Below are 22837 nucleotides of genomic sequence, written 5' to 3'. Positions count from 1 at the left end.
GGCTTGAGAATTCGTCGCGTTTCTGAGGCGACGCCTCAGACGGCAGTTAGCCACCGCGCAGGGATCCGCTCCGAGCGGTGGATCTCGGCCCCAGCGTCACCATGGGGGCCGTCCTCGGCGTCTTCTCCCTCGCCAGCTGGGTGAGTCCCGAGGCCACGGTCGTCCCGGGCCTTAGGCGCACGGGAAATGGTTGTCAGGCCGCCTAAGGCAGATCCTACATTCTCTGAGGCTAGCAGAGAGGAGCGGGCAGGCCCGGGGCTGCGCGGGCCTTGCGGAGTTCCAGGCCCGGAAGCCGATGTCCCGAGGCCGGGTGCGGCAGCTTGGCTGGCTCTTGGTGTGGGCGGAGGGTCGCGGGAGGCCGGGCCGCCATTGTTTACAATTTCGACGCCCCGCCCCCGCGAGCCTTCGGGACCCTGGGTTCCCGCGGCTGGGCGACGCCGTGATTCCTAGGCTGGGGGCTCGGCTCAAGGAGTGGGTAGAAGGTGGCGTCCTGAAATTTAGGGTCACTGGAGTCATTCTTCTTCATAGTTCGGCATATGCCAGCGCTACAGAGTGGGTTTGAGAACGGGGATTTTAAATCAGCACCGCTGCAGATCGCGTGCAAAAGGGACTGACTGACTGTAGGCGTTCGTTTAATTAGAAGCCCCGCAGCTTAAACACCCTAGCATTCCTCTCCTCCAGAAGTGTGGTGACGATAAAGTGAAAAAATTAGTCAGCTCATTTTTTATCAACAGTAAAACATTTTTAGAAGTTAATTTAGAATCTCTTTAACCTACGGAATAATCTAACAAATCTGCTGCAGAGGGACTTGGTAGCTTGAACGAATGCCTAATTGTTTTCTCCTTCCCGAACTGATGTAATGAACCAAGGATTCAGTCTCTACTCATGTCAATGGCATGTCTCAGGGCGGAGGTAATATCGCAGATATCTTGTTCATTTTTCCCCTGGTTTAAAACCACAATTTGAAAATATCCTATCCAGGTGTTCATATCTAAAAACTTCTTGCATATTTTAATTCAGTTTTTACCCAATAGGAGATTAGTATACCAGAGTGGAATGAAATCAGAGAAGAGCACGAAATTAAAGGCTGTGGAGGGCCAGGCATAGCAGATCATTTGTTATCTCAGCACTCAGGAGACCCTGTCTCAAAACAGGGAGGTGCAAATTATAGTTTATGGGTAGGTCTTTTAGAGACTGTGGGGTTTAGTCTCCAATTGCGTGTACCCACCCCATCTCCCATCCCTCACCAAAAAAAGAGGGGCAAGATCTCAACCAAATCATGTAGCTACCCATGGTATGCTTTTATTTTTTAAGTAATGTCTTTGGTCGTTTTGGGTGTTTAAGATTGATCCCAGAATCTTGTTTATGCAACTCTCATCTCAGAGAGTTCCTCCAGCTATACCTCCAGTCCAGTCTGGATTAAAGATTTCAAAGGACTTTTGTGTTTGTTTAATTTTTGCTTTATTGAGATGGGTCGCCAGATCTCCCTGAGTATCCACGCTGACATTTCATTCACAATCCTTCTGATGGGGCCTCCAGGGTGCTGGGATTGTAGGAGTGGTCCACTCCTGACAAAGAAGTTCCGCCTTTGTTTGAAATAGGCTTTCACTTTGCAGCCCAGGTTGGCCTTGAACTTGGAGCAGTCCTACCTCAGTCTAGTGCTGGGACTGCAGGTGTGAGTCCCCACTGCTGGCATGTCTTAGTAAAATGCTTCAAATTACTATTATTTGGGGGACAGCATTTCACTCTGTTAGCTCAGGCTGTCTGGAACTGCAGATCCTTCAGCCTCAGGAGTGCAGCGGTTACAGAAATATGCCACTTTCCTGGCTTTCTTTTTTTCCTGAAAAGAGTCTATCTGTGTAAGACTGAACTCTTGGTGATGAGTAACTCAGACAGGTGATTAGGTCTTGCTGCTTGTTTGTCTGACTTAGGAGCGAAAGAGAACTAGGCAAAAGGGAGATTTTAGCATGAGGACAAGGATTTTTGTGTTTTGAAAACTTAAGTGGGATAGATATATGGTGTTTGTTTTACATTTGCGTGAGAAATAGTTCTCCTCTGCCTTTAAAACATCCCTTTAAATGGGAATTTGTGGCCGTATTTTCTAGCAGTTGCTTCTTTTAAGTCAGATAAGGGAGACTTTGAGGCTAGGTTTTTGGCCTGAGCAACAGAAAAAATTGAGTTCTTCACTTATGAAATAGAGAAAAGATAGAGAATACAGTAACAGGTAGATTGCACAATAGTTAACTGATCTCTTACCATGAAAGGTGTAAAGTACAGCCTCCTCTAAAAGGTATTTATGACACAGAGAAATAAATAGGTATATTGGCTTGGGTTTTACTGCTGTGAACAGACACCATAACCAAGGCAACTTTTATAAGGACAACATTTAATCTGGTCTGGCTTACAGGTTCAGAGGTTCAGTCCATTATCAAGGCAGGAAAATGGCAGTGCCCAGGCAGGCATAGTGCAGACGGAGCTTAGAGTTTTACATCTTCATCCAAAGGCCGACAGAAGCCTGACAGTGGTGACGCACGCCTTTAATCCCAGCACTTGGGAGGCAGAGGCAGGTAGATTTCTGAGTTTGAGGCCAGCCTGGTCTACAGAGTGAGTTCCCGGACAGCCAGGGCTACACAGAGAAACCCTGTCTCGAAAAAACAAACAAACAAACAAAAAAACCCCAAAGGCTAACAGAAAAAGCCGAGCTTCTAGACAGCGAGGAAGAAGGTCTAAAGCCCACGCCCACAGTGACACACCCTCTCCAACAGGGCTATACCTCCTAATAGTGCCACTCCCTGGGCCAAGCATATAGAAACCATTACAATTGGTTTGCTAGTACTTTAAAGCAAAGTACCACAGATCTGTATAAGCAATGGCAATGGGTGGAAGCTACAGATCAGACCTGGTGGCTCAGGGTTGTTACCTTCTGCAGTTGATTAGACTGTGTGCCTCTGCTCTTTTGGTTTACTGGTAGTCTTTCTTTGGCTTGTAGATTTGGGCTTGGCAGGCCAATAATGCCCAGGATGCAAATAATCCACCAAAGACAGAAGTGGACAATAGAGAGCTTATTAGATTCACTCTTCCTGCTGGATGTGCTTACTGAAATATATGAGGCTTTTGTAGGCCAGGGATTGTGCTGGTTACTTTATATTCTGGACATGCATGTCATTCCTCACAGTGACCTTGTTCAGATGATAGGTGACATTAGGCTCATTTTACATCTCAGAGAACTTTTAAAGTTAATCAGCTTGCTCTAATACAGATAGCCTGATTGATATATCTGTCAAAGCTGTAAAAATGATTGTTGAGACCATGGCATAAGGCTAGAGTCATCCTCTTTTTTTTGTATTTAAATGTTTTAGATTGTTTCATGTGTAGAGTGTTTTGCCCACAGAGGGCAGAAGAGAAGGTTGGCTCCCTGGAACTAGAGTTAAGGCTGGTTGTGAGCTACCATGTGGGGTACTGGGAACTGAACTCCAGTCCTCTTGTTCAAGAGAAATAACTGTACTTAACTGCTAAACAAGCTCTCTAGCTCTAGTCATCCACTGTTAAATCTGTATTAACTCCTTCTTGTACTGTGATTTGATGATACGATCTCAAGTAACAATGCAAGTTGGGTAGTCCCAAACAAGTGTGGCTGGTGTCTTGTTTGGGGGCGGGGCGATGTTGGGGTGGTCTCACCATGCAGCCTCAGTTGGTCTGAAACTTACTATGTAGACCACACTGGCATCAAATTTGTCTAAATCTGCCTATTTTCCCCTCACAAGTGCTAAAATTAAAGGCCCGGGCCTGCACACCTGACTGTAGCAGTGTTGCCTTATGATGAAACAGCACTTGGGTAGCGGACAGTAAACAAAGTAGAGTTGTTGGTATTTTTCTTATATTGTTTTCACACAAAGGATGGTCTCTGTGAATATATTTTGGAAGCTCTTCATGTTTCAGGCACTGTGTGGTGTGTTCATTTGTTGAAGTAAAGTCTAAAGGAGGGATATTTTATTAATGAGTCCATTTTACAGAAAGAAAACTAGGGTTAAATACATTTTTGCTAAAGAGGTGGAAATAATATTGGTCCTAAAGCCTCTGCATTTTTACTTTGTCTTAAATTGTTTTGTATTGTGAGACACACTTCTTATGTAGTCCCAGCTGTCTTCAAACTTGTGATACTCTTCCATAGCCTTCTTAAATGCTGAGAGCACATGTGTGCACTAACCTAGAACTCATGGTCCTTCTGCCTCTGCCTTCTAAGTGATAACAGGCACGTGCCACATTAAATGGGATTCTGTTAAAACCTCTATACCCCAGTTTGCCTCCTAAGAGCTCTTACGGTCCAGTGTTGCTCTTACAGGTTCCATGCCTCTGTAGTGGTGCATCATGTCTGCTGTGCAGTTGCTGTCCAGTCAGTAAGAATTCCACTGTAACTCGGCTCATCTACGCTTTCATTCTCATCCTTGGCACTATTGTGTCTTGCATCATGATGACAGAAGGCATACAAACTCAGCTGAAGAAGGTAAATGAAAGTTATAGTGTCTTACCATGTGGTTATTTTTTAATTACTTTTTATATTTTATAATACTTATAATTGTAATTTTCACTCTTATACTTAATCAAGATCATTTAAAATAGTTTTTTATAAATTTTATTTTCTGTGTATGAATGTTGTGTCTACATACATGAATGAGGATCAGATGTGTCATGGTACCTGCAGAGGACAGAAAGAGGGTGTTGTGTCCCCTGGAACTGGAGTTATGGATAGTTGTGAGCCTACCATATGAGTGCTGGCATTGAAACCCCAGTCTTCTGCCAGAGAAACCAAGTACTCCTAACCACTGAGCCATCTCTTCAGTCGTAATTGAGGCATTTAACGTTGTTATAATTATTGTCATGAGTTAAAGTTTCTTGTAGCCTAGATTGGCCTTAAACTTACTGTGTACTTTAGGCTCACTTTGAACTCTTGATTTTCCTGCCCTTTATCTCTCAAGTACTGAGATTGCCGGTACATATTCGTTTAAATTATTGTTGTTTGTGGTCATGACACAAACTTTGAGGTGTTAGTCTTCTTGCAGACATAGAAATCAGAATAAGCATGGTTGGGCTCTAACAATCCAGAGAAAAACAGAATGTTGCAGAAATATTAAAATGAATGGCAAGTTCCCGGAAACTCTCTGCCCTGGTAGCCTGGCCTGCCGCACCCCCGGGCACCAACGGCCACTTGGCTTCAGCGGGTTCTCATCTCTGCAGACTCTGATGCAGAGCTCCAAAATCTCTCCACCGAGCTTGCTAAGTTCCCACTGGTGTCGCTATCATGCCGGCCCCATGCTTCAAGTCCCCCATGGCCTTTGTGGTGCACATCCCAGCATATAAGCTGGGAGACACTGGTGGCTATAGCTTGCCCTCTTGCTATTCCCATCTAAAAGGCCCCTAACTCTCTCCTCTTCCTCTTTTCTTCTTTCCAACCGGAAGACCTTCCTACTGGCCCAGTATTGATTCTTTTATTCTTTTTTTTTTTTTTTTTTTTTTTTTGGTTTTTTGGATTTGTTTTTTTTTTTTTTTAATTTTTTTTATTCGATATAATTCATTTACATTTCAAATGATTTCCCCTTTTCTAGTCCCCCCACTCCCCGAAAGTCCCGTAAGCCCCCTTCTCTTCCCCTGTCCTCCCACCCGCCCCTTCCCACTTCCCCGTTCTGGTTTTGCTGAATACTGTTTCACTGAGTCTTTCCAGAACCAGGGGCCACTCCTCCTTTCTTCTTGTACCTCATTTGATGTGTGGATTATGTTTTGGGTATTCCATTTTCTAGGTTAATATCCACTTATTAGTGAGTGCATACCATGATTCACCTTTTGAGTCTGGGTTACCTCACTGAGTATGATATTCTCTAGCTCCATCCATTTGCCTAAGAATTTCATGAATTCGTTGTTTCTAATGGCTGAATAGTACTCCATTGTGTAGATATACCACATTTTTTGCATCCACTCTTCTGTTGAGGGATACCTGGGTTCTTTCCAACATCTGGCAATTATAAATAGGGCTGCTATGAACATAGTAGAACATGTATCCTTATTACATGGTGGGGAGTCTTCTGGGTATATGCCCAGGAGTGGTATAGCAGGATCTTCTGGAAGTGAGGTGCCCAGTTTTCGGAGGAACCGCCAGACTGATTTCCAGAGTGGTTGTACCAATTTGCAACCCCACCAGCAGTGGAGGAGTGTTCCTCTTTCTCCACACCCTCTCCAACACCTGCTGTCTCCTGAATTTTTAATCTTAGCCATTCTGACTGGTGTAAGATGAAATCTTAGGGTTGTTTTGATTTGCATTTCCCTAATGACTAATGAAGTTGAGCATTTTTTAAGATGCTTCTCCGCCATCCGAAGTTCTTCAGGTGAGAATTCTTTGTTTAACTCTGTACCCCATTTTTTAATAGGGTTGTTTGGTTTTCTGGAGTCTAACTTCTTGAGTTCTTTATATATATTGGATATTAGCCCTCTATCTGATGTAGGATTGGTGAAGATCTTTTCCCAATTTGTTGGTTGCCGATCTGTCCTCTTGATGGTGTCCTTTGCCTTACAGAAACTCTGTAACCTTATGAGGTCCCATTTGTCAATTCTTGCTCTTAGAGCATACGCTATTGGTGTTCTGTTCAGAAACTTTCTCCCTGTACCGATGTCCTCAAGGGTCTTCCCCAGTTTCTTTTCTATTAGCTTCAGAGTGTCTGGCTTTATGTGGAGGTCCTTGATCCATTTGGAGTTGAGCTTAGTACAAGGAGACAAGGATGGATCAATTCGCATTCTTCTGCATGCTGACCTACCACATGGTCATTTCATTGGATGCTGAAAAAGCATTTGACAAAATTCAGCATCCCTTCATGCTTAAAGTCTTGGAGAGAACAGGAATTCAAGGCCCATACCTAAACATAGTAAAAGCAATATACAGCAAACCGGTAGCCAGCATCAAACTAAATGGAGAGAAACTTGAAGCAATCCCACTGAAATCAGGGACCAGACAAGGCTGCCCCCTTTCTCCTTATCTTTTCAATATTGTACTTGAGGTACTAGCTCGGGCAATTCGACAACATAAGGAGGTCAAAGGGATACAAATTGGAAAGGAAGAAGTCAAACTATCATTATTTGCAGACGACATGATCGTCTACCTAAGTGACCCAAAGAACTCCACTAGAGAGCTCCTACAGCTGATAAACAACTTCAGCAAAGTGGCAGGTTATAAAATCAACTCAAGCAAATCAGTGGCCTTCCTATACTCAAAGGATAAGCAGGCTGAGAAAGAAATTAGGGAAATGACCCCCTTCACAATAGCCTCAAACAGTATAAAGTATCTTGGGGTGACTCTTACCAAACATGTGAAAGATCTGTATGACAAGAACTTCAAGACTCTGAAGAAGGAAATGGAAGAAGACCTCAAAAAATGGGAAAACCTCCCATGCTCATGGATCGGTAGAATCAATATAGTTAAAATGGCCATTTTGCCTAAAGCACTATACAGATTCAATGCAATACCCATCAAAATCCCAACTCAATTCTTCACAGAGTTAGAAAGAGCAATTATCAAATTCATCTGGAACAACAAAAAACCCAGGATAGCTAAAACTATTCTCAGCAACAAAAGAAAATCTGGGGGAATCAGTATCCCTGACCTCAAGCAATACTACAGAGCAATAGTGTTAAAAACTGCATGGTATTGGTACAGTGACAGACAGGAGGATCAATGGAACAGGATTGAAGATCCAGAAATGAACCCACACACCTATGGCCACTTGATCCTCGACAAAGAGGCTGAAAACATCCAATGGAAAAAAGATAGCCTTTTCAACAAATGGTGCTGGTTCAACTGGAGGTCAGCATGCAGATTCTTTTATTCTTTAGGGGATGGTTAACAAGAAGCCACCTGGGTAAGGCAACTCATTCCTCATTCCAGACTGCCCCTCCTGGGAAAGCACAATTAACATCAAAATACAAGACACCAGGGCCATCCACAGCAACTGAATTTAGAATTACTCTTTTCCTTGTTGGTGTAAGCTTTAAGCTACATTAGTACTTTACTTTGGAAGGAGTTTGTTGTAGCTGAATAATTTTGTGTGTGGGGGGTGGGGTGGGGAGGAGATAACTTCAGGAAAATGGTTAATTGAGGACTGAACCCATAGCTTCATCCTGAGTCCTGCCACCAAGCTAACCTTGTTCAGAAAGGGGCTCACTAAATGACCCAAACTAGTCTTAAACTCACCATGTAATCCCAGTTGTGGTTATTTTACTTCAGTCTCCCACTTATTTTTTGGCAGCATGTATGTATGTGCACAATGTGTGTGCTTTAGTGCCTTTGGAGGTAAAAAGAAAACATTGGCTCCCTTGGAACTGGAGTTTACAGATGGACAATTGTGAACAGCCATGTGGGTGTTAGGAACTGAATCTTGGTCCTCTGCAGAAGTACAAAGTGCTCTTTGTTGCTAAGCAGTCTCTCCATCTCAGCTTTTAATTTTTAAATATGATCTGTGTTCGTTCTTAGGTAATGAGATTGTAGTCAATTGGAAGTAAAGGAGAGAAATCTCATAATCTTGAAATTGCTAAGGAGTTCTTATTTATTTAACATTTCCCTGCTTCATAGTAAGGTAGCTTTTTTTTTTTTTATTCTCATATTCTCATGCGTTGAAATTCCTTGCCCTCTCAGATTCCTGGATTCTGTGAAGGAGGATTTCAAATCAAGATGGCTGATACAAAGGCAGAGAAAGATTGTGACGTGCTGGTCGGTTTTAAAGCTGTGTATCGGATCAACTTTGCTGTGGCCATCTTTTTCTTTGCCTTCTTTTTGCTCATGTTAAAAGTTAAAACAAGTAAAGATCCCAGAGCAGCAGTGCACAATGGGTAAGACTGCCTTCCAGTGTGTATGGTTCTTCTCTCTCAGCAGTTAATGTGCCTTTGGAATGGAAACAATGGAATACTTAATCAATGGTCAGATGTACACATGAACAATTGCTTATTGTCATAATGTTTGAGAGCTTTCTTTTAGTTTTCTAGACTTTTATTTTAAAGTATCTTGTAAAATAGTTCAAACATGGACGGTACTTAGACATTGCATGCTTTCATCATTCATAGATAAGCATGTACTTGAGACATGAGTACACATGCAGCAAACATATAAACAGTTTTTTTTAAAAAAAGGAAAAAACTATATGGGCTTCTGGCTTCTATTTTCTTGGTTTCCCTTCTGACCATAGTTCCTCTTTCACATGTACTTCTCAGCTGGAAGCTAATGGAGCTTTGTTAAATACTTTATTAGTTTGTTATTTTTATTTACTTGGTTTTTTGAGATAGGGTTTCTCTGTGTAACTTTGACTGGAACTCACTACAGACTAGAGTGGCCTTGAACTCAGGGATCCCCTGCCTCTTCCCTAGTGCTGGGTTTAAAGGTGTGTGTCACCATCACCCAACAAGTACTGCGTTTTTTTATAAATGTTGTAAATGAAATTCAGAGAAGTATTTTGCCTAGGATCTCTTAGCTGGGAAAGGTTGAAGATGGGATTTAAGTTCATGTGTGCTCTGTTCTCTAAGCTTAATACTTCATGTTCTGGCATGCAAGCCACATTGACTAATTGGTTGGTTTGGTTTTTTGAGTCAGGACCAAATCTGCTCAGGTTGGCCTTGAAGTCCTGATCCTCATACCTCCACCTCCCTGGTAGGGTCACAGGTATATACCACCATAGCCAGCTCAAGGTATTTGTGTCCTATATTGTAAATGTAGCATTGGGGGATAATTTCTCCCATAAACATAATAGTTAATGAATGACTCTTCATGTAGAACTGTTAGAACTTGTAATTCTAGAAAAAGTATTACCTTTATGTACTAAAACTAGAAAAACTCTAAAATTTATTCATACATGTGAATGACTTATCTTGCATGCTAATTATTCTCTCCCAGAAATCATCCAACTTTTCTCACACTCCCAGCTCTGCCTCTCACTTGTAGCTACTAGCAAGCCACCCATCCTTGAACTATCAGATTATTTTTACTTGCCTTGTGACTACTAGCCTATATACTAAGTCACACAGAGACTGGGGATTGAAGAAACCGCTCCAAATTCCCCAATAACCTATCTTCTTTCAGGACCTTTTCCATCGGGGTCCCTTCATATAATGCTGTAACTCTTTATCTTCTGGGGGAACTGATGGCTTTTCCCGTTTAGGACCTCTGTCTTGCTATCCATAATTGTTGTCTCTTATGGCAACCTATGGCTATGATGTTGTAACGCTAATGAAGCTCATCTGAAGGGTTATGAGTCTCCTCTTTCTTTCTGCTGGACCAGTATAACTTGCCTATAATACTAGGTGTGTGTGTGGCCTAGGTGAGATTGAACCTAAGGCCTTGCATGTTCGGGGTAACCATCCTACTGCTTAACTCCAAACTCAGCCTTTTTTCTTTTTTCTTTCTTTCTTTCTTTCTTTTTCTTTTTTTTTTTTTTTATCTGCTTTACTGAAACAAGGTTTTGATTTATTCTGTAGCCCATGCTGTCATGGAATTTGGTATCTTCATCCTTCAGCCTCTTGAGTGACTGGGATTACAGGCATGTGTCACAGGCCTGGTGTAATGTATTTTGTGTGTAATACTGAGTGAAGTAGACTAGGGCCAAATGAAGAAACAAGCCTAGATATATATGTTGCAAATGCTAGTTAGGCTTTATTTTATAATCAGAAATGTATTTTTCTCAGTAAGAATGAAAATTCGAGTTTCATAAGTGAATTTTTATATTTTAATAGGTTTTGGTTCTTCAAAATCGCTGCCATTATTGGTATCATGGTTGGATCTTTCTATATCCCTGGGGGCCGTTTCACTGAAGGTATGACTTACTGCTGAGGGGTTAATATGTACAGCTCTGTGGTAACTAAGAGCTGCATTTCTATTAGTGATTTCTAGGACTGGCCTTTAAGACGTGGTGTCCGGGCTGGTGAGATGGCTCAGCGGTTAAGAACACTGACTGTTCTTCCTAAGGTCCTGAGTTCAAATCCCAGCAACCACATGGTGGCTCACAACCATCTGTAATGAGATCTGATGCCCTCTTCTGGTGTGTCTGAAGACAGCTACAGTGTACTTACATATAATAAATAAATAAATCTTAAAAAAAAAAAAAAAAGACGTGGTGTCCAATTGTATAACTACATATTAAGACAATGGTGAATTAAAACAATAGGTAGTCAGTCCACTTCTCAGGTTTTCTAGAGCTATATGGTAATTACTATTTAACAGTTTATCTTCTCATTTGGTAAGAAAAAGTTCATCAGAGAACTTGTCAATATGAGAACCTAACATTCTCATGCTGCCTTCTGTAACATGGCAACAGGTGACATCTGACAATCTCCCATGTGGTTTATGTGTGCATGCGCGCACGCACACACACACACACACTAAAAATAAAGGAAAAGTTGTGGAGTTATTTGGAATGTGAGAGCCTTTTGAAGTGACTAAGTAACAGCATCTTGTCCTAACTGTGTGTGTGCCTGGAGACCCCGATTTCACCCCCAATAGCCACACCTATTTTTTTTTTAAAAAAAGATTTATTTATTTATTATATGTAAGTACACTGTAGCTGTCTTCAGACACCCCAGAAGATGGCATCAGATCTCATTATGGATGGTTGTGAGCCACCATGTGGTTGCTGGGATTTGAACTCAGCACCCTTGGGAGAGCAGTCAGTGCTCTTAACCGCTGAGCCATCTCTCCAGCCCAGCCACATCTGTCTTGACAACACATTCAGACTGGCCATGATCCTGGCCATGGTTCAGATATATTAGCTGAAAATAATTTCATTTGTGCAGACTTAAACAAAACTAAAACAATTAGAAGAAATATAAGTTAATTGACATGTGACACTGAGGTAATTGTCTTTAAAAATAATATACGGGGGCTGGAGAGATGGTTTAGTTCTTAAGAGTACTAACTGTTCTTCTAGAGGTCATGAGTTCAATTCCCAGCAACCACATGGTGGCTCCCAGCCATCTATAAGGGGCTCTTCTGGCATGTGGGTGTATATGCAGAGAGTACTCTTATATTAAATAAATACATTTTTTAAAAGGACAAAACAAAATGCAAAAAACAATGTTTTTCGTGAGTTTGAGCATCAAGAGACATTTTGGAGGCATAAGCCTATTCTTGGTCTGCCCATTCTTAAAGGATTTTTATACTCTTTATAAATTTTATTTTATATTCTTTATAATTGGCTAATGTATGGTCATGGGTAAGTACCTTTTGTAGATCATTTCACTAGGCTTCTTTTTGTACAAACTAAAGTTTTCAAAGGTCTCTGAGGCTGAAAGGTAATTGCCATGAAACTTGATGTCCAGCCTGAGCTTGACCTCTGTTATCTAACATTAGCTATGTAAGGAGGAAACTGAATCACAGAAACTGTTCTCTGATGTCTGTGCTCACGCGCGCGCGCGCGCACACACACACACACACACACACACACACACACACACACACACACACAGAGAGAGAGAGAGAGAGAGAGAGAGAAATTTAAAGGCATGAAATCCAGTATGACATTCCTCAAATACCTGTTAATCTGAAATGATAACAATCATGGTGTACTGCTGGAGATGGAATCTTACCCTGTTGATGAGTGCTCATAAAGTTTGGTAGTCACTCTGAGATGTTATTCTTTACTTCATTGTTCTTTTTATTTATTTTTATTTTATATGCGTTGGTGTCTTGCCTGTGTGTATGTATGAATGTGTGAATGAGACCTTAGAGTTACACAGTCCTGAGCTGCCATGTGAGTGCTGGGAATTGTGAAATGTTATTCTTTTAAAGATTTATTATATGTAAGTACACTGTACCTGTCTTCAGACACCCCAGAGGAGGGCATCAGATCTCATTACGGATGGTTGTGAGCCACCATGTGGGTGCTGGGATTTGAACTCAGGACCTTTGGAAGAGCAGTCAGTGCTCTTAAACTGCTGAGCCATCTTTCCAGCCCATGAAATGCTATTATTATCCTGAGACATAACTTCTCTTTGTTTACAGTCTGGTTTGGTGCTGGAATGTTGGGGGCGACTTTCTTCATTGTGATCCAGCTGGTGCTCTTGGTAGACCTGGCTCACTCTTGGAATGAATTATGGGTAAATCGAATGGAGGAGGGAAACCCAAGGCTCTGGTATGCTGGTAGGTACTACTCCCTTCAGTGTATCACACTGCTACCACAAGGAGGATGTAGAATAGCATTCCCGGGGTTTAGTATATAAACTCCCAATGTGAGATTTCTAATTTTTTAAATGTCTGTGGGTGTTTTACCTGCATTTATGTCTGTGCATTCTATGCATGCAGCTCCTATGGGAGCTAGAAGAGGGCATCAGATTCCACAGGAACTGAAACCCATGACCTCTGAAAGAGCAGCCAGAAGTGGTGTTTTTCTTTCTTTCTTTTTTTTTTTTTTTTAACTTTACAACTTTAATGCCGGAAGTGTTCCTAACCAACGAACCTTTTCTCCAGCTCCTGTGGCTGCCTTTTATAAAGCTGGGTTTTGTTAGTTATGCCTGTTGTGAATTGTATGCATCACTGGAAGGTGAGCATGCTTCAATCAGCTGTATCCTCTCTGTTTAGAATGTAACTACTTCTGTTGAGATGCTAAGGAAGAACTTTCAGAGTTATACAGCTAATTGATTATCCGTGTGAGTGGAAAGGAGTATTTCTGTAGATTATTTGAAAGTAGCAGATGAATGAACTGTTTTCTCAGACGAGGGAAGTCATCTCATTATTTGTGAAAGGAGCCAGGTTAGAGTAGCCAGTGGCTACAGAATGAAATTGTCTCACAAAGGGCCTGTTTGTTCCCCAGACATGTCTCTGGCATATAGTTACTATCAGCCTTGTTTGAGATGAGCTCTATGTAGTTTAGGCTAGCCTTGAACTTGTGATCCTTCTGCTTTAGCTTCCAAAATACTAGGATTACAGGGACCCACACATTATGCCTGACCCTGACCTGTGCTATTGAAAGACTGGAAATCATCTCGAAAAAGCTTACATACACATTTTTACCTAGTTTCAAAGGTTTCAAAACAGTTTGAAACTTTAACCTTGGGGCATTTCAAAGTTTACTGTGGCTTATTGCTCACCATAGGAATGAATTAAGTGTCTTAAAGTTGTCCAGCATGGAAGACAGTTGATCTTTCTCCATGATTGAGATGGTGGGCTCTGCTCACATTGTCTCCCCTTTTCCAGCCTTGCTGTCCTTTACGAGCCTGTTTTACATCCTCTCGATTGTCTTTGCCGCGCTGCTCTACATCTTCTACACTAAACCCGACGGCTGCACAGAAAACAAGATCTTCATCAGCCTGAACTTGATGTTTTGTGTTGCAGTTTCTATTGTATCCATCCTCCCCAAAGTTCAGGTATGGAGCTTCTCTGCTTTCTCCTGGGAAAGAACTAATGCTAAGTTTAGATTCCAGACAGGGACAACACTGGTTATCAGTTCTTAGTGAATCAGTGAATTTATATCAGTAGTTAGCTACTTAATATTTCTCCATAACATGGTTAAGTCTTTGTAATTATAGCTTATTAAGCAGAAGCAGGTATGTGTTATTGAGTGGCGATTTTTTTTTTTAATATTTTAAGTTGCTCTCACATTATAGCCCTAGCTGGCTTTGTACACCATACACTCCAGGCCTTGAACCTCAGGACCTCCTTGTTGGCATGTGCCACCATGCCAAGGGAGTTCCTATATTGTGATAACATTCATTTACTAATCATTACAAACGAGGTAGCTTGGAGCTAGTGAGATGCCTCAGTGGGTAAAGATGCTCAATATCCTGAGTTACATTCCTCGGACCCAGAGGGTTGATGCGGAGAACTGACTCCTGCATGTTGCCCTCTGTACATTTAAGGGTGAACTGTGATAATCCCATAAGGAATTGGAGGCTAATCTAGAAAACTGTAGTGCAGCTCTTTCTCAAGAAATCAGGAGGAAGGATCTGAGATGCCTCAGCCAGTAAGGGTGCTTGCCAGTTGACCTGCAGCCCCATAGTGGAAGGAGAATCAACTCCTGACCTCCATACTTGAGGTCTCCCACCACACACACACACACAAAATATATATATTTTTCACACACGCACACACTAAATATATATTTTTCTAAAAAGAACATGAAGGGCTAGGATAGGATATAGCTTGGTGAGTTGATAGAGAGCTTTCTCAGCCTGCACAAAGCCCCGAGTTTGATCAGCACTAGGCAAGGTGCTGCACACCTGTAATCATAGCATTCTGAAGGTGGAAGGTTAAGGTCAGTTGTTCAAGATCATCATCGCTGGTTTAGTGAGTTCATGGCCAGCCTTAGGTTACATGAGATCCTGTCTCAAAATAAAATTCATATTTAATTACTTGCTAGACATGGTACATCTCCAACCCCAGCAGTGCTGGAAGTTGAAGCAGGATTGAGTTTGGTCAACAGTATCCAGAAAAAAAGAATTAGTACAAACAAACATAAAAAAGAAACTGGAGTTTCCAAGAAGTGGTGGGTCATTTAGCTATCTTGTGATAGAGTTGAGCAGATTTTTCTTAATATAGCTTCTAGAAAGCTAGGCAGTGGTGGTGCACGCCTTTAATCCCAGCGCTTGGGAGTCAGAGGCAGGCAGATCTCTGAGATCCAGGACAACCAGAGTTTCATAGAGAAATCTTGTCTCAAGAAAACCAAAACCAAAAAAAAAAAACAACAAAAAAAAAAACAAAAAAGGACTAGAAACGTAAGAGTCTAGCCTTTGTGTAATAATGTACAGAAGTTTTCAGGATTGTGAAATGCTTTTCCAGACCATCAGTAGGTGCATTGTCTTTCTTACTATTTTGTACAGTAACTCAAACTCATCTTTTAGCTGTCAGGAAGAGTAAGATTTCAGTTTCTGACAATTGACTGCATCCTGTGGAGGCATACAGGCTTTCAAAAGGTCATCCCTTGCCATCCATATGACCTTGTTTCTGTTTTGACTCCACAGGAACATCAGCCTCGCTCTGGCCTCCTGCAGTCCTCCATCATCACTCTGTACACCCTTTACCTCACGTGGTCGGCCATGACCAATGAACCTGGTAAGGGAATGGCTGACTCTTGATAAACTACTCTTGGAAGGTGTGCACACTACAGCTGGAGTGGATGTGCACAAGCAGTACAATTAACCTTTCCTGTGGTTCTGTCAGCCCACACCAGCCCATAGCACAGTGTAGGCTCTAACCAAGACTAGGTCACACAGTTAAGAGGATTAGGCAAGAGTGAGCTTGTTTGGCCTTTGACAGAATTTCTGCGCCACCTCCCACCTTACCCCAGGACTTGACTGGGTCCCTTTTTTGTAGTCCTAGCTGTCCTGAGACTGGTTATATAGACAGGCTGGTCTCTTACAAAGATTCTCCTTTCTCTGTCCCCTGAGTGCTGGGATTAAGGAATTACTTCTCAATAGAATATTCTACAGACTCTTTATTTTTTTAATTTTTTTTTAGAAATTTTTTTCATCTTTTTTGTTTATGTTTTTTAAAGATTTATTTATTTAAGTATATGAGCACACAATTGCTCTTTTCAGACACACCGGAAGAGGGCATCAGATCTCATTACAGATGGTTGTGAGTCACCATGTGGTTCCTGGGATTTGAACTCAGGACCTCTGGAAGAGCAGTTGGTGCTCTTAACTGCTGAGCCATCTCTCCAGCCCTACAGACTCTTTTTTAAAGGTACAGATTATTGTAGGATCCTTGACCTCCAAGATGATAATGATTGTATTAAACAACTGAAATAAAACAGGGATAAGATTCTGTTTGGAAAGCCCGAGCGCCAAGCTAAAAACACTGTCAAAACAGTGACATCAGAATAGACATTTATAAAAGAGATAGGTTTTTTTCTAAAGCTAGATCATTGGTTGTGATATAAATGCAGTATTGACTGCTGAGGTTTAGGGTCTTCTAAGTATAGCTTTCCTGTGTTTTAAACACAGCTAACTGCTGTGTAGACAAGCGCCTCTGATTGATTGTTGGTGTGAACATAGTGAGCTGTAACTAATGATAACAAATGATTACATTTCAGAGCGGTCCTGCAACCCCTCCCTTATGAGCATCATCACACACTTAACTTCACCAACTGTGTCTCCAGCGAACTCAACTACGCTCGCTCCTGCCTACACTCCACCACCACAGAATGGACACTTTATGAATTTGGATGATATTTGGGGACTGATTATCTTTGTTTTCTGCCTTATATATTCTAGGTAAGTTCTAGGCAAGAGGTGCTTAATACAGTATGCTCGTGAAAAGTAAATAATGTTATTTTAAAGGTTTATTTATTATATATGAGTACACTGTAGCTGTCTTCAGACATACCAGAAGAGGGCATCAGATCGCATTACAGATGGTTGTGAGCCACCATGTGGTTACTGGGATTTGAACTCAGGACCTCTGGAAGAGCAGTCTTAACCATCTTTCCAGCCCCCTAATAAGTTGCTTTTTAAACCATTGTGAAGAATTAAAATAATAAAGGGGTTTTTTTGTTTGTATGTTTTTGTTTTTTAAAGACCAGGTTTCTCTGTGTTCCTGGCTGTCCTGGAACTCTCTTTGTAGACCAGGCTGGCCTGGAACTCACAGACATCTGCCTGCTTCTACCTCACCAGTGCTGGATTAAGGCATGTGCCACCGTACCTGGTTCAATATAGTTCTTTTTAATGAAAAGTCCTTTACATATATTTGCCAACTCAGCTGTGTATGTTTCTTAAAGTTAAGAAAATCCTCTCATGATGGCTCAGCGGTTAAGAGCATTGACTTGCTCTTCCAGAGGTCCTGAGTTCAATTTCCAGTAACCACATGGCGGCTCACAACCATCTGTAATGGCAATCTGATGCCCTCTTCTGGTGTGTCTGACAGCTACAGTGTATTCACATACATAAAATAAATCTTTAAAAAAAAAAAAAATCTCATAGTCCTTCTGGTCTTATGGAGGTACCTGTCTACATAGAAGATGAAAAATCTTCATTTGATTGTAGATGAGCTGGAAAAGGAATATTCAAAATTATCTTTTAGGATAAAACACAATGATTTGGGCAGAAAATGTTAGTCAGAGTGTAGAGTGCTTGTCGGGTGTGTGGTAAACCCTGGGTGTGATCTCTGTAACTGGTAGAAAATTTTTTCACAAGATCTTCCTTCCTCATTTTTATTAAGGTGAGAGCTGTCAGTGTAGTAGTCCTGGGCCCAGCACCACAGATACAGCTTGTTTCATTTGTGCCCCTTCTCCAGCCCTTTCATCTTTCCATACAATACACTGTATCGGGTTACTAATATAAAAATAAGAAATATTCAAAATAAGACAAGATAAATGTATTTCTATAAATTGGCAAAATAAGAGAGACCAATATATTTTCCTTTTGATTCTCCTTTTACCATAGGTAACATTTTGGTGTATAATATTTCAGACATTTGTCATTTTAATCTGAGTAGCCTTCCAGTTTATGTATAGGTTTAACTTAACTTTTTTAGCCATTTTATTTTGTGTGAATGCTTTATTGTGGGAGCAGTGGTTGCAGCATGGTGTGCATATGAAGGTTAATAGACAGCTTGTGGGACATGCATCTCTCCTTCCATCATGTGAGATCATCAGCTTAGCAGCAGGCATCTCTACCTCTGAGCCATCTTGCTGGCCCTGATTTATTTATTTATTTATTTTTTAAAAAGAAAGATTGCCTAGAGATCAGCAAACTGTGCCCTCAGTTAGGCTGGCTAGCTATTTTTGGGCTTTTTGTTGTTAGATGAGTTTGTGTCCAGGCTAGCTCCACACTTCTGTATCGCTGACGATAGGTTAGTTAGAATTGGTCCTTCACCTTCCAAGGTGTGTGCCCACTGCATAACAGCGGCCATAGGACAACTTTCAAGAACTGCTTTTCTCTTGCCCACTCTGCATTCCAGGAGTTGAATTCAGTTTGTCAGAGTTGCACAGAAAGCATGTTTACCTGTTGAGCTATCTTATTGGCCCAAGTTTTGGAGACAGTCTCTCATAGCCTAGGCTTACGTTGAATTCTTCTCCTGAGTGGTAGGATTATAACTATGTGTCACTATTCTGAGCTTGTTTGTTTTATCATCTGTAAAATAACTTGGTTTTTCCTTTGGTTTCATTTACGTTTATTTATGTGTGTATGTTTGTCATCTTGTCTATGTGCACCATTGAATTCCTAATTCCACTATATCAGCCTATGTGTATTGACATTCTAGCTCCACCATGGTGTAACTTGAGCTACAGAGATAGGTGCCTTCTGTATATAGGACCAGGCTGAAATCAATTGCTGGCTATCTCTTTTTCTTGTCTAATTTCTGTAGCTAGAACTTTTGGTACAGTGTTAAATAGCAAATTCAAAAGTGGGATCTTTTGTTATTGACCTTGGCAGTTTTTAATCTTTCACCATTAAGTTTGACATTAAGAGCTGGGCGGTAGTGGCGCCCTTAATCCCAGCACTTGGGAGGCAGAGGCAGGTGGATTTCTGAGTTCAAGGCCAGCAGGGTCTACAGAGTGAGTTTTAGGACAGCCAGGGCTACACAGTGAAACCTGTCTCGAAAAACCAAAACAAAACAAAAAGTTTGACATTCAGTATGATGTATGTTAGTCCTGTCAGTTGAAGAAAAGTCTCTATTCCTATTTTGAGTATTTTCATCTTGAAAAAATACCAAATTGGGGCTGGAGAGAAGGCTCAGCAGTCAAGAGCACTGACGGCTCTTTCAGACATCCTGAGTTCAATTCCCAGCAACCACATGGTGGCTCATTATCATCTGTAATAGGATCTTATGCCCTCTTCAGGTCTGAAGAGAGAGTGATGGTATATCCACATACATAAAGTAAAGTAAATGTTTGTTTGTTTAATGTAGGGGGTGGGAACTAAATTTTGTCACATGTGTTTTCTGTCTGTTGAAATGATCATGTAGTTTTTGTCCTTTCTCTGTATTTTTATTTACTCATTAACTTGTTCTTCTAGTGAGCATCTGCAGTGCTGGCAATCCAGGATGACTGGAGCTAGCAAGTCAGGATTGGCAAGTGTTGGGGCAGGACTCCTAGAGAGCTGTGAGATGAGAGGAAGCTTCTCACCCAGCCCAGAAAGGGTGATATCAGGGAAGAATTTCAAGAGGCTATGGCACTGAGACAGAGACGTGAAAGATAGTAAGTAAGGTAGCTGGGAAGAGCTAGGTGGTAAGGATGAACCTAGCAGAGGCACTTGTGCAGTAATAGAATGGACACTGGGCAGCACCTTTCTGGAAGGGAGCCATGGAGCAGCAGCTACTGAGAGAACTGTCCTGGAATCACTGGGCAGAGCTTTCATCAGGCTTTCTGTGTCCAAAGTTGGATCAGCTCAGAAATAAGTACACATATGGGCAAAAGAATCATTTCATCTAAAACAGTTCTTTTGATGTGTTTTTCTTGGGATTACTTTCCAGTATCCGTACTTCGAGCAACAGCCAAGTAAACAAGCTGACCCTCTCTGGGAGTGACAGTGTTATCCTTGGTGATACCACCAATGGAGCTGGTGATGAAGAAGATGGACAGCCTCGGCGGGCTGTAGACAACGAGAAGGAGGGGGTGCAGTATAGCTACTCCTTTTTCCACTTGATGCTCTGCTGTGCCTCCTTGTACATCATGATGACCATAACCAGCTGGTACAGGTAGGAGGCGTAGGCAGAGGTAGAAGAGCACTCAGCCCTTGGGATGCCCATGACATCTATGAACTCCTTACTGCAGAACCCTTTGCTGTCTGTGATCAGGTTTCTTAGAAATAGTCTAGCTTCCGCATTTTTCCATTGTTCTAGATCTGCTATAGCAACATTACTTCTGGGATTCTAAGCATGTGCCAACACGCTTTGCTTGAACTAGAGCCCAGTTGGAATTCTTTGCAGTTCAATTATTGGTGGCTCTTTTTTGGTTTTTTTTTTTGTTTGTTTGTTTGTTTTGTTTTTTTGAGACAGGGTTTCTCTGTGTAGCCCTGGCTGTCCTGGAACTCACTCTGTAGACCATGCTGGCCTCGAACTCAGAAATCCACCTGCCTCTGCCTCCCAAGTGCTGGGATTAAAGGCATGCCCCACCACCGCCTGGCTTGGTGGCTTTTCTAGACAAGTTATTTGAGAAAATCATGATATAAAGCCATTCAACGTGATCTTGATAATTTTTTCCTGTGCTTTTAGAGAGGCCATAGTAAAGTGTTCTGGTCAAAGTAATAATGTCCTAAGAAAGAACCATTTCAGGGTCTATATTTCCATTTTGCCAGTAATTAGAGTAATTCAGATGGTACTGAATAATATTGCTGAAAGAATAGTTAGGTCTTAGCAAGAGGGAAAGTGTTGTTTGAGAGTCAGAGTCCTTTGACCATAATAACTGAAAGGAGCTTCTCAGCTCTGTACTAGAACAGTACTGGGGGTAATGGTGCCAGTTAAGTCTCACTGTGGGCTTTCTTGGTATTAGCCAGGGTGGGTGGAGTGGAAGGGATGCAATTTTGCAATACTAATCTCTTTCTCCCTCCTTACTCTCTTGTATTCTTAGCCCTGATGCCAAATTCCAGAAGGTATCCAGCAAGTGGCTGGCTGTGTGGATCAAAATGGGCTCCAGCTGGGTGTGCCTCCTCCTTTATCTCTGGACTCTTGTGGCTCCCGTGGTCCTCACAGGTCGGGACTTCAGCTGAGTTCAGAGTCTCCTTTCCTGAAAATGCATATCCACTTTCTGTTTCATCAACTATACTATTAAGTGAACACTTTGCAGATTTGGCTGTATTCAGGTTTATATCAAAAGGCAAGATTGAATAATGCTTGATGCAGAATCTGAGCTCTCATATATATATATACATATATATATATCATGTTTATTTGTAAGGCTATAGCACAAAGGGAACATTTTTGTGTTTTAACACGAACTACAGCTGTGCTGTGAAGAGAATTCTTTATAAAGACCTGTAGATTCCTACAACTTCAGTTTAAGTTGTAAGTTGGAAGATTGTTGGATATTTAAGGCTATCTTTAATATATTTCTATTACAGTCTCCTTAAAAACCAAAAAGGAATGCATTAATTCACATTTCCCTTCTTCAGAGACATAGCGTCCTGGTTCTTGGCAAGGAATTATGTAAGTAGATCCTTCCCCAGAAATGCAGCTGCTCATGAGGCTAAGAGAAGGCTATTGAGTTCCTTTACTTACTTTTTATACTATACTGATGCTGCTTGATAGAAGTCTGTGGCATTGTCAGATACGTCATCCCAGTAAATGCTTTGTAGACCTGATTAAAATGAAAAGCTCACTTGAGAAACATTGCAGTGTTATGTAATGATCTTGTCATGAGTGTGTGAAAGTCAAAGGCATGTCAATTTATTACATTTGCAACATAAAAGTACTTAATTAAAGTAGATATTTAGTTTCTTGTTTGTTTGTGTGTTTGTTTAGAAAGGGTCTTTTCCATATAACCCAGACTTGCTTGAAACTCAGATCATCCTGTCTCAGATTCCAAGTACTGAGATCCAGTTCTGTACCACCATAGCTAGTTTTCTTAAAGCTTCTTCTGCAATGGGTTTTTTATTTGTTTGTTTTGTTTGTTTGTTTGTTTGTCATTGTTTGCTTGTTTGGAGAGTCCCACATCAATTTGACATTTTAGGCAAGATGTTCCTCTTCTTCTTCTTTTTTTTTTTTTTTTTTTTGGTTTTTCAAGACAGGGTTTCTCTGTGTAGCCCTGGCTGTCCTGGAACTCACTCTGTAGACCAGGCTGGCATCAAACTCAAGAAATCCACCTGCCTCTGTCTCCCAAGTGCTGGGATTAAAGGCATGCGCCACCACCACCACCCCACTGATGTTCCTCTTCTAACACTTAAG

At 41.4% G+C, this 22837-nt stretch overlaps 1 protein-coding gene across 1 annotated transcript; it reads left to right on the top strand.

Annotated features, from left to right (window-relative positions):
* On the top strand, positions 1-22389 carry Serinc3 (serine incorporator 3). Its single transcript, XM_052184208.1, has 10 exons — positions 1-140; positions 4343-4504; positions 8675-8868; positions 10759-10838; positions 13022-13159; positions 14213-14382; positions 15976-16066; positions 17049-17229; positions 20429-20653; positions 21525-22389. Exons 1-10 carry the CDS (start codon positions 102-104, stop codon positions 21661-21663), a joined length of 1419 nt encoding a protein of 472 aa, XP_052040168.1. The 5' UTR covers positions 1-101; the 3' UTR covers positions 21664-22389.
* The last annotated feature ends 448 nt before the right edge of the window (positions 22390-22837 follow it).

This window comes from Apodemus sylvaticus, chromosome 5 (assembly GCF_947179515.1).
Source record: "Apodemus sylvaticus chromosome 5, mApoSyl1.1, whole genome shotgun sequence".
Lineage (NCBI taxonomy): Eukaryota > Metazoa > Chordata > Mammalia > Rodentia > Muridae > Apodemus > Apodemus sylvaticus.
The sequence above is the reverse complement of the archived record's forward strand: the minus strand, read 5'-3'. Positions and strand labels throughout refer to the sequence as shown.